At 34.6% G+C, this 12,642-nt stretch overlaps 1 protein-coding gene across 2 annotated transcripts; it reads right to left on the reverse strand.

Moving 5' to 3' along the window:
• Window positions 1–2,231: 2,231 nt before the first annotated feature.
• LOC109019194 (4'-phosphopantetheinyl transferase gsp-like) lies at window positions 2,232–7,434 on the reverse strand. Of its 2 annotated transcripts, none has more exons than XM_019001435.2 (9): window positions 7,094–7,434; window positions 5,030–5,205; window positions 4,651–4,826; window positions 4,025–4,092; window positions 3,762–3,863; window positions 3,440–3,595; window positions 2,986–3,105; window positions 2,610–2,739; window positions 2,232–2,531 (listed from the first exon to the last, which is right to left on the reverse strand). In XM_019001435.2, the coding sequence occupies exons 2-9, from the start codon at window positions 5,134–5,136 to the stop codon at window positions 2,425–2,427; spliced, it is 966 nt and encodes a 321-aa protein (XP_018856980.1). In that variant the 5' UTR covers window positions 5,137–5,205; window positions 7,094–7,434; the 3' UTR covers window positions 2,232–2,424. The 2 variants fall into 2 exon arrangements, with proteins under 2 accessions (XP_018856980.1, XP_018856981.1); XM_019001436.2 differs by having other exon boundaries at window positions 5,030–5,208.
• Window positions 7,435–12,642: the final 5,208 nt, after the last annotated feature.

Genomic DNA, 12,642 nt, shown 5'->3' on the forward strand with positions numbered 1-12,642 from the left:
ACTTTCCAAATGGACTACTAAACAATGTTCAAGCCAGAGATAATAAAATGAACAAGTGAAGCTATGTTTAAAGGACTTTACAGAGAAACATAACATGTGGTATGTAACAATTATTAGCTTCCCATAGCTTACTGACCATGGCTTCTTCAACAAGCGTAGGTTTGTAGTGACTAAGCTCGTCTGTCTGCCAGATTGAAGTTGTCTCTCTCACCTATACAAGTAAGACTGAATCTATTACTCACATGCCATATCAAAGGTTTGTTCCTTACCTGCAAAAGCTGTATACAATCTGAGAATCAAATAAATGCAAAAAAATCATGAATTTCTTCCACATTATCTTATAGATACAAGCAGTTCCTCCTCCGACAGAAAGGGAAGATACGAGAGAAGGAGAAGGAGAAAAGTGAGAAAAAGAAAGAAAGAGTGAGTGAGAGTGAGAGAGAGACGGGAAAATGATTTAACATAAATTATGAAGATGATTTGTTCAAAACAAAATTCAAAAAAATTTATAACTGCTCCGATCTATAGCGAATGAAGATGATTTGTTCATTACTCTACACGAAAAAAAAAAACCAACACTCAGATGTTAGAAAAATTAGACGACCAATTACAACAAAAAAAAGCAAAAGAAAAAAAATCTTTTAGATTTAAAAAAAAAAAATTCTTTCAGATCTAATCAGATCTGTAAGGAACGAAAAGGGTTTCTTCATTCACCTACACCGAAAAAAAAAATAATCTCCACATATATGAAAAACAAAATAACCCGATAGGAAAGCACAAAGAGCCATACGGAGAGAATGACAGAGAAGGAGAAGACAAAACCTAGAGAAATAGAGAGAGAAGACCAAATACAATGGACGGATGAAACGCGAAATTGAAAAGACACCCAAGCGTCCAAACAAATCCACGGCAGAGAAGGAGAAGACAAGAGAAAGAGAGAGAGAATACCAAATGGAGAAAACGCAAAATTGAAAACCACCCGTCCAAACAAACCCACCTAAATATCTACATAAGGAAAAGACAAAAAAAAACCTCATACACTGAAACAAACGGCATAAATGCAAGGGCAAAAAAGGCAAAACAGAACATGCACGGAAGGAAAAAAAGGAATGAGAAATTACTGAAGCACATTGTAGCATGCTGATTCCCACTTATATAATAACTATAGATATATATCTTAGGTAAAACCAGCGACTGGTTCGGCGGTTTGAACTGGTCCAAACCGGGACCTTCATCAATTTCCTACTGCTGGCCGATCAGTTCTTTGCTGGTTCACGTCGACGACAGTCGATTCCATCGATTTATGTACAACCCTAATTTTAGGTTTATTAAAAATTGAGAGAGCTTAAAGTTACACATACTAGCATTCTATTTTATTTTTTCGACATCAATAGCCGTTGAAATCAATCTCGTGGTTGTCCCAAAATTCATTTATTACTTCATTTTTATATAGAAAATTTATACTCATTATCCAAACACCACACATTTATTTTAATTTTTTATTTTTTTTTTAATTTTTTTCTTTAACATGTGTGTAATATAAAAATGATGAGCAAAATACCTCTTTTATATATTGAAGTTAAGGAAGTCCAGATCATTTAATTGGGAAATTGGATAAAATTTTGTAAGAACATACTGTGATAATTTGGAAAATTTACCCATATATATATATATATATATATATATTTTATAATTCTTACAGATTTTACTTAATGAAGAAAGACATCTAACATAATTTGACTTATAATCCATTTAAGTCAAAGTCCTACCATTGTGATAAACGACCACACGGTCACTAAGTCCAATGTCCACCCACTCCAAATCCGTGGTGTATGAAAGGTCACGCATGGACAGGGAACTCCGGATATGAAGAGTCCGAGAGTAGCTGATCTCTCGCGCACATAAAGATTTTATCAATGAGAATGAGAAATAGGCATAACTCAAGTATACAGAACATAAACAAGAGCAACATGTAAGCATAATTGACCAACGATGGATTATTTGAAAAACTTAGGAATGATCAACAAAAAAAAGTTGTTCCGTATTCTTTCTATTTTTGCTGATCATCGTTCTTTTTAACTATCTTATTATTATTGGTAAGCATGAAAAGATGATGTTTAGAAGGACGGATGGATAACGCTTTTCTTTTTTCAAATATCATAGTTAATAGACATCGAAGCCTTGTTTTCAAAGTCATCAGTTAGTCTAAGGCTAATAAAAACGACCGGCATACTAAACTTTTACTTTTATGAACTGTGAAAAATTTAACAACACAAACGATGGGGCTTCAACTCATCACAAGGATGCAAGGAATTATTTTTAAAAATGAAATAAATGTACATTATAAATCTCTCACAAAATGTAGTATCCATTCTACGGGCTACGACACATAATTTAGAACACAAGCTCAGAGAGTTTGGTTCACTACAGATACGAACCATTCCCTATTGCTACGATACCAGAAACACATTCATCTTCAACATAAGGAATGGTTCTACGTACTGTAAATTTCATTGGAAGGGTCCCTTCACCTGCAAATACCATGATATAAAAATGTATACACAACTTTCTAATTAGTCTATTTCATCATAGAAAAATCAGATTCTCACCTCCAGTTGTTCTATCCTTTTCAATGCATATGGCAGCATAATGAGAACCCGCCAAATCCAAGAGCACAAATTGCCAATTGTTTGTAAGCTTCTCATGGTCATTAAAAGAATCGACGACTATATCAAATGCCTGACAGAATATTGTGTTTCATGATCAACATTTCATGAAAATTTACAAGAAAAAAAATAGTAGAATGTTGTGCTTAGAAAGAGAGGATGGGAGAAATTTTATTATCATTTGTAGCACCCATGGACTAGGATGAAGGGGAAATGTCTATCCTATAGTAATGTCCCCAACAGACACCCAATGATTGCATAGTCACGTAAGTAGACCAAATTTTGCAATTATGCATCCATTCTAAGTTCAGTCAAATACCTCAGAATCGCCATGCCCAGGAGGACGAATTCCCCCTTCCATAGTAGTCCTAAACCAAATTGTAAAGGTCTTAAAAGGTACAGCCGAGAAACCCCTCCCCAACGCTTTCACATATGCCTCCTGAAAGTGTGACCCATAATCTTAATAATAAATGGCTAAAGCACAAGAAGCATAACAATAGCATCTCAAAGTCTAGTTATTCTTTTGTTGCTTTTATAAAGAATATGTAGCCATTCCTAGTTTCTCAAAGGTGAAACTTCTGCTGAGCATCCAACATTGAACTGTATAATTTTGTAGAACCGTCTAACCAAGTTAAAAATGCACTTCCATTTTTCTACTACAATCACTGCTTGTAGATTAAGTGAGTATAGCGTCTTTTAGCATCACGTTCAATCATACATAACAATGAACTGAAAGCACTTGATGCATATCGAATTCCTACGACCAAACTCACCTTGAGAGTCCACAATTTTATGAACTCCTGATGCTGAATTTCAGGGTCCGAAATAGCAGTTAAAAGTTCCACTTCATAAGGAGAAAAGTACCTTCGAGCAAACGCTAAAACATTGTTCTTTAACTTCCGTTGCTTCTCCTCCACATCAATACCAATCTACAATTATAAAAGTGAGTCACAACAGCTTAAAGTCAGTGTTTCTTCAACCCAAACAACAATAAATTACTAGATAAACAGACATGTATAAAACAAAATCAAAGGATAATATAATTATTGCATATGCAGGAGATATAAGTGGTCCGTCAATATTCAGAAAGCTTACTGGCGAATTCACAGTCACTCCACAAGCTATTAAGGAAGAGGTATGTGAAATGTTGAAATGCAATGGTGGAAGCTGCTGGTCATCAACATCTTCCCATTCTACCTATTCATGTACGCTATCAGTTATATTGTATGCATATGAGAAAACAAAATGAACTTAGAAACACACACACGCACGCACATATGATAAGGAAAAGCGGCAAAGTATAGGAAAATGTAGCCAACAATTTTCACAATCCATCAACAGTCAGGAAACAAACTCACCTCAGGCTTTCCATAGATATTCTTCTTAAATTTCAAGGATCTTGGATGAACTGGACACTTAGTCTGATCTAGTAATAAAGAATAATGGTTAGAAACACATCTGATCTCTTTGTACAAAGTTGGGTACAGAACTGAACAGAGAACATAAATATACAAGTAATGAAACAAAAGGATGTGGATCGTATTTTAATAATTAAAATTAATTTCTTTTCAATAATTAAAAGTATTAAAAAGAATCTCCTTTTCTTATAAACTTTTGAGATAATTAAAATCATTTTCTACATATATGCATATACTGAAAGATTAATTCAGGAAGTTTACCATTAAAATAATCATTAAAAAAGGAAAAGAAAATCTACGTTGACATACACCATGCTCTTCAATCAGTCTTAAAAATGCTTTTTAATATTAATAATTTAGTAATCTACACAACGGTAAATAAATAATCCGTTTCCTAACACAACAAAACCGCAGAATTTCCCAATGTACATGTAAGTAAGAAGAAGCACTTCACCAACTGACCATACTTTACCTTAATCTTGCAAACTAAAAGTAAGATATATATATAAGCAAATGAAAATAGCAAGCAGAATGAACGAGAAAGCATTAAGTGAAGGAGGACCTACATCTTGCAATGGTAGTGCGAACCAGTGCACGAGCTAGCAGGGCTCTCTTTTGGAGCTGATATCCACGCATGCGGCAAACATTTTCTTTCTCGCACGGTGACAGAAGTTCCAAATATTGATTAAGAAGGGTTTCACTCTTAACCTCATTAGGTAATATATACCACAAATGGGTTTCCCTAAAATCCCAAAAAAATGAAAATAAATAAAGAAAAATTAAGGATTTCCAAAGGTAGTAAGCACTGAGAAAATGAAATACAGACCATTGAATTGAAAATAATGCAAATTTTTTTAAGAAATCCACCATAGAACAATCCTAATCTGTATCGGCAATACATATGTGCTAGATACTATACAAAATAAATGGCATAAAGCGTCATACATTCGAGATGGAAGTGGTACTGGGACCAGCGGGGATGAAGCAGCAGATAAGTTCCTTTGAAAGTAATGTATATTCATGAAGCAATTCCTTGTACGCCTGAGCAACATCCACTGCTTGAGATGGTTTGGTTATATCCAATACATAAGCCTTCCTTGACTGGTAAACCCTAAAGAAGCCTGCTGCACCACACAAAATATATAAATGAAGAATTTCACAAAGCTTCCAATTTGCCCTCAGGGGAAGTTGAATCGCTGAGATCGTTGATTTCTTGGGGTATCAAGTTACAAAGTTCACAGAGAAAGCGAGGCGTCTAATGGGAAGGTGCCATAAACGGGTTCGTTTCGATAATTGCGAAGGAGATTAAAATTGGTAACTTTATTTTGGAAAAAGCTACGTCCACCTATAAAAAGTCCCGAGACTCCATCCCGAATGACGTGGCATGGGTTATGTGGCATGTTTTAATATTAAAAAATAGATCTGCTCAATTTTTTTTTTTAAAAAGGAAATTTATGTTTAAAAAAAAAACAAAGAGACCCTCTCCCAAACAGAGAATGCCCTAGCTAACGCTGAATGAGAAGGATGAAGCCAGTGACCAAGATGCCCATGGTGGAAAGCATGTAAATGGCAAAAGTCAGAAACAAAGCAGGCGCAAACCAAACTTGAGGTTGCCGCCTCCATCTGCTATACCTGTGAATGTAATAAAAAAGAGATGGCCGGTCAAAGAAGAAGGTTACGAGGAAGAAGATAGTGAAGAAATAGAGGACCGTGAAAATGTCAAGGATGGTTGGAGTCGTGTGACCGGTCCGGTTTTAGACAAAATTTAGAACCAAACTGATATGTACCGGTTTTGCATTTTCAAAAACCGATTATGCACCTGTTACTCCCCTAAACTGGTACATCCTGTTTTACCCGTTTCAGTCTGGTTCGGTCCGGTTTTCCGGTTTTAATTTAGTGAATGCATGAGATTTGTGTGAGAGAGAAGCATTGAAAGTAGCTAGCAATCTAGAACTTGGAACAAATATATGTGTGAGAGAGAGACCAATAGCTGAAGACAAATGCATGGAATCTGAAACTGCATCAAAAGGATACCTAGCTAGAATATTATTACAGATCAGATTCATCACTATATATGAAAGCAGGTGCTCTTGGGGAACAGTACTGTTTATGGATGAGAGCCCAATACAATGCTTGAGAATGTATCCTATCTTAAGAGGTAAAAGGCTGCTCTTTGCCCACACATTTGCATAAACCTTTTGAAAAAATGATATGTTCAGTAAATTTATAAAAAATGATTTAAGAAAGGAATAATAATAGTAAATTTAAGAAAGACAAAAATTTACAAAAATTTATAATACAAATTCCTAGAAAAGAATATAATATGTTTAGTAAGTTTATAAAAAATTATGATCTTCACTATTGACGTTAGACAAATAAAGATCCTCAAGAAGATGATTTTAACTGTTTTTTTTTTACTTTTAATATCTTGACTCCATCTATGTATGAGAGCAAATAAATCTTTCAAAAGGGCATCCAACTGGTAGGTAGGTTTTTTTTACAATTCAGTAGATGTTTTATTTTTCATTTTTGACTTAGTAGAAATGGGAGATTTCATATCTGGAAGTCATACAAGAGATATGGGACTGAAGGCAATGGAGCAAAGCCACTTGAAAGCTTTCATTCAACTCAAATGCTTAATCAAACAAAACAAACAGAGCTTTAGGCTAACGTGGTCCTTCGAAAGAAAAAACCTAGCAAGTCCGCAACCCAACCATATCACTGCAGACGTAAGTGTCTCACTCAACTTGGAAGTATTAGACTTTCTATGTTGTGTTTGAAATCGACAACCCAACGAGCATGTGTCTAAACAATCCTGACCTCAAAGAAAGATGCTCAAAATTGTATAGGAATTAAGTCCAACGAGCAACACCTAGACGAAAATTCTCAAAGATGTCTAAAGTTCCCCTTTAATCAATAAACCTTTGAAACAAAAAAGTTCCCCGAACAATTGAACCAGCGGAGATTAAAAATGATATACACATCCGAGATTGTTCCAAGAAAAATTACCGTCGAAGACACAGAGACGTGAGAGAGGGGCTGCCGGCTGCGTGAGAAATGGGAGGGCTGCGTGAGACGGTGAGAGACAGAGAGGGCAGCGCAGCGTTGAGAGAGGGGCCGAGGGGCTGTGTGCGCGACGGAAACGGCTCGAGAGGTGAGGCCGTGAGGGGAGATGCAACGGCGAGAAAGCGGGTCTGTGTTTCTGAGGGGGCGACGGCAAGAGGGAGGGGACTCAGGCTGAGGGGGCGACGGCCAGATGTGCACAGTGCAACAGCGTGGGCCGTGGCCGCGTGAGAGGGCAGAGATGCAGAGAGGCTGCGAGGGCAGAGTGAGAGAGTGAGGAAGAGAGGGGCGGGTCCTTCCGTCTTTACTCTTGGCTTTGGGAGACTGGAGGTGCAACGGCGCCGTTTAGTAATAATTTTGACTAATTAAACTAAACTCTTTTAACTATATTAGTAATTTAGCATAAGTAAAACTATAGTCTATATTAGACTATTAGTATTAGAATAAATATTAGTATTAGACTATATAATAATATTAATATTAGACCATTAGTATAACTATATATTAGTATTAATTATAGTAATTTAGTATAACTATATTAATATAAGTATAACTATAGTCTATATTCTAAAGGACAAGGGGCATGGGTTCCAGAGGATGGAAGAGAACAAAATTAGATGAGTGAGTTGGAGAAAACTATGTAATTCTAAAGGACGGGGGGGCATGGGTTTCAAGAATCTACATACTTTCAATATGACTCTTCTAGCCAAGCAGGGATGGAGGATCTTGAAGTAAGAAAACTCTTTGTTACATCACATCTTTAAAGCAAAGTATTTTCCAACAACTTTCAAAGATGCCAAGTTGGGTGTAACACCCTCCTATGTATGAAGTGGAATATGGGAGGCAGAGAGTTTATTACTACAAGGGTGTCGATGAAGAGTAGGTGATGGTAAGGTTATTAACGTTTGGACCGGTAATTGGCTGCCTCATCACAAACTTGTTCCAGTTTCAGAATCTGTTTCCCAAGCACAGCTGAGCTGGACAGTTTATAAGCTTATTGATGATCACACAAATATGTGGGATATGGAAAAGATCTCTCGACTCTTATCCCAAGAGTAGCCTGTGAGGTCTTCAAACTACCACTTTCTGCTAATAACAGACCTGATACTCTAGTGTGGGAACCCAAGAAGCATGATTTGTTTACTGTTTGAAATGCCTACAAATTGTTTATAGCATCTAAATAAGAGAAGCAGTTGGGGGAGGTATCATATAGAGAGGAGCAAAAATATGAATGGAGGAAAATCTGGAGACTACAAGTTCTAAATAGAGTCAGAATCTTTGCTTGGAGGATATGTCGAAATGGTTTACCTACTTTAAAGAATTTCCAGGCAAAGGAATGTACTGGCAGATGCAATGTGCAGATGGTGTAACATGGAGGAGGAGGATATCAATCATGCCCTGCTTTCAGATTTCATTCATATTGTGGATCAAGTAATTCAAAGGAACAATCCTGGAGAAATGGAAAAGTTATTCTTATGTACTTGGGGAATTCGGTATAGCAGGAACCAACTAATATTTGAGAATAAGAGGATAGATCCAGCACAAGCAACAGACCATGCTCTATCAGTTGCACAAGAGTATGAGTGTGCTGCATAAGAGCAGAAAAAAGGCTTTAAACCTCATTGTGGTTGGATTCCTTCGCCTGTTGGCAGCCTAAAATTGAATGTTGATGGAGCATTATTTTATGAACAAGGTAGATCTAGTGTGGGGATGATCATCCGAGATGAAATTGGTAAGGTAATTTTCTCTGCTAGTAAACCTAAGCACGAGAGCATTGATCCTATGGAAGTGAAACTTTTGGCTTTGCTAAAGGGCCTACAATTATGTCTACTATTGGGAATTCATGATTTTCAAGTGGAAAGTGATACTTTGTTAATTGTACAAGAGCTTACAAAAGAAGGGGAGTCAATGTCCATTTGGGGAAATCTGGCTTCTGAGATTAGGAATCCGTATGGCCAATGTTGCTGTTGATTGTTTGGCAAAATATTCATGGCATCTACATGACTTAATGGTTTGGTGGAACTCTTTCCTTGAAATGGTTTTACATATATCATTGAGCATGATGTTTTGTATTTTTTTTTTCCTCTAATGAATAAAGTTTGTTGCTTGGTTATAAAAAATAAAAATTAAAAATTATAGTCTATATTAGACTATTAGTATTAGTTATAGCTATATAATATATTAGACTATATAATAGTATTAATATTAGACTATTAGTATAGCTATATATTAGTATTAGTTATAGTGATTTACTATAACTAATAATTATAACTATAGTATATATATATATATATATATATATATATATATATATATTATGGGAATATATTTCATTTTATTCAATGAACTGAAGTTACAATTGTGACTTATCAATACAGGAAAAATTCAGACTACAAGCCAAACTAACGCATCTACTCTGGGGCACCCCCACACACAAATTTATTTGTGACGGACATTGTCTTAACTTCTAAAAACTATCTCTCAACAAAGAAAAATACTCTGTAAAACAGAACTAATCACCCCTATTCCAAAAGAAGAGAAGTATTATCTTCATCCTTCCCAACAGGAGGATTATTATCTATCTCTCCGACTCCTCCCAAATGAGGAGCGAGATTCTACTGTTATGGACACCAAGTCCAATAACCTATTCCTTATTATTTTTTACCTAAAAAACAAACAACAGAACTGCAAATTACATAGAAGAACCGAACAAATTGGATCTACAAACAAAATAAAACTCGAACTGAAAAAAAAACACAGAAGAATGGGTTGTAGTGGCGCGTGTCCTACATGTAAGACACGCGCCACTCTGGGAGGAAGACCGACGATAGATCTGGAAAGTCTCGTAGTCGCAGACCCCAGAAACACTGCGCATGATGTTGGCAAAAAGCTTTCGCGGTGGCACATGAGAGCTACGCGCCAACATTCAACCCGCGCGTGCAGGCTAAGCGCCACTCCGTTTGGCGCCGCATTCGGTGGTCTTGCAGATCGGCTGCTGGGGAACACCGTGGTGGGTCGCATGTAGTCTGTTGGTTGCCCGAAAGTCCCAGATCGACGAATCTCCCTTATTAGGCCTGATTAAAAAAAAAAAAGAACACCAGAAGCAAAAACATAGGTGAAGGGAGGGGGAAGGAGAGAAGGGGAGGAGCCGAAGCTTCCACCCCCTCTAGCCGGATTCGATTCTTTGGAAAGTTTAGAGAGAAGGGAGAGAGTTTTAGAGAGAAAAGCCTTATTCGTATTGTAGTAGCTTCAATTGAAAGAAAAATAGACGTAAAGTAACTATAGTCTATATTAGACTATTAGTATTAATATATATATTAGTATTAGTTATAGTGATTAGAATAACTATGTATTAGTATTTGTTATAGTGAGTTTAATTCATTATAACTATATGTAGTCATATATATTTTGTTACAGTGATTTATATCTAATACTATAGTAAATTACTAGTTATATTGATTTAGTATAACTATATTAGTATAACTATAGTCTACATTAAACTATTAGTATTAGTATATATATTAGTATTAATATTAGTTATAGTGATCATAATAACTATATATTTGTATTTGTTATAGTGAGTTTAATTGATTATAACTATATTATTGATAGACTATAGTGATAGTATTAATATTACTATATCATTATTTCACATGTAATTATTTAATATAGTAATTTATATATAAACTTATATATTACTAATAGTAATATAGTATTAGATAATTAGTATTAGGCCATAAAATGTAAATTATAATTAATATACATTATATACTAATGTATATTAATATTACTAATTTACTAATGTATTATGTACTTATAAAAAAGAATATATTGAGAATTTATTAGGTCATAAAAACTTGGTAATAATATTTGAGTGACTTTATTTCTTTTTTGGTAAATAATATTTTAGTGATCTTATTTACAACTTTGGTCTATAAATTCAAATATTTTGATATTTAGGATTCTTTTTTTCGATTTTAAACTGATTTTAAGTGATAAAAAAATATTTATGTGATTTATCAATTTCAATTTATTTTTAAATTAATTTATATTATTATATATTATATATAATATAAAAATTTAATTTAAAAAATATATTATATGGAACTGGTCCAGTCCTAAAAAGCTTAAAACTGGAACCGGACCAGTTCCAACCGATTTGGCCATTACGGAACCGGTTCCAGACTGGATCGGTCCAAAATCGAACCAGTTTGACCGGTTCGGGCTTGCTTGGACTGGTTTTCCAAATTTTTTTTTTTTTTTTTTACACTCCTAATTGGAGATATGCAGAAAACAAGGATGACGATGAAGAAACAGATTTTTAAGATTAGATCTTAAGAGCACTCTTATTGGATTAGCTAAAAGTTAAATTTATTAAAAATTTGACTATTAAACTATAAAATGTGATCACATAGGAATAACTAAAAATTCCAAATAATTGAAATTCCAAATAATTGAAATTTAACTACAGTCACTTCTAAAATTATTTCTAAATTTGAAAGGAACTATTCATTTATCAAATACATTTTATATTAAATATTTATCTCTTCATTTTATATCAATTATTTATCTCTATCTTTTAAATGACAATTGAAAAAATATAATTAGAATATGATTACTAATTAATATATAATATTATGAAGAGTAAAATATGACAAAATAAAATAAATTCATAATTAAAAAAATAAAATATTTTTGAAATTATTAATTACCCATTACTATATAATGAATAAATAGATAATCCAATGTAAAGATTTGATGTGAATAGTCAAAGCCAAATTTATTTTATATTATTTTATTGTCATATAATGAAAAAATCGCTATTCTAATATGAAGACTTATGTGAATGAAAAAGTTAAAAGTTAAAAGTTAAATTCATCTTATATTTATAAAAAATATACTTTAATTTTAACTAATCCAATCTTAATCATAACACTCTGAATGTAACTTAGATTTTTTACCTTTTCTTAAACTTTGTTTATTTATTTTTAACTGGCCACGGGTTCTCGACTGCTTAATAGTGATCAAAGTGTACTCGGATTCTCGAGTACCAGTCCAAAATTTGTAGATCAAAATCTATTCGAATAAGGGGAAAATAAATCTACTGCTCGGATTGGAGGCCGGATGGAGGAGAGCCGGAAGACGGCGCTTGAAATGGATCTCTTTTATCACACGGACTGGATGCCAGTGTCAAACAAAGGTTTGACAAAGGAGGTGGGGCGGACCGGCGTCGATACGGAGGTGGGGGATAGTTCAGAGCTTCACTTCCATCTAGTTGTTGTGCTCTGTTTTTTTTTTTTTAAAAATAAATAAATAAAACCACGTGGCATGCCACATCAGTCGGATCTGGCATTGGAACATGGTAGAACTACTCCTTTATTTTTATTTTTGTCCTTTTTATTTGACTGGGTCGGGCTTTTTGAATGGTCTGAGAACTTATCCCTTTCCTTTGGGCTAGGCCGGTACCAAGTCAATCTTATGGGCCCACTCTGCTG

Source organism: Juglans regia, chromosome 3 (assembly GCF_001411555.2).
Source record: "Juglans regia cultivar Chandler chromosome 3, Walnut 2.0, whole genome shotgun sequence".
Lineage (NCBI taxonomy): Eukaryota > Viridiplantae > Streptophyta > Magnoliopsida > Fagales > Juglandaceae > Juglans > Juglans regia.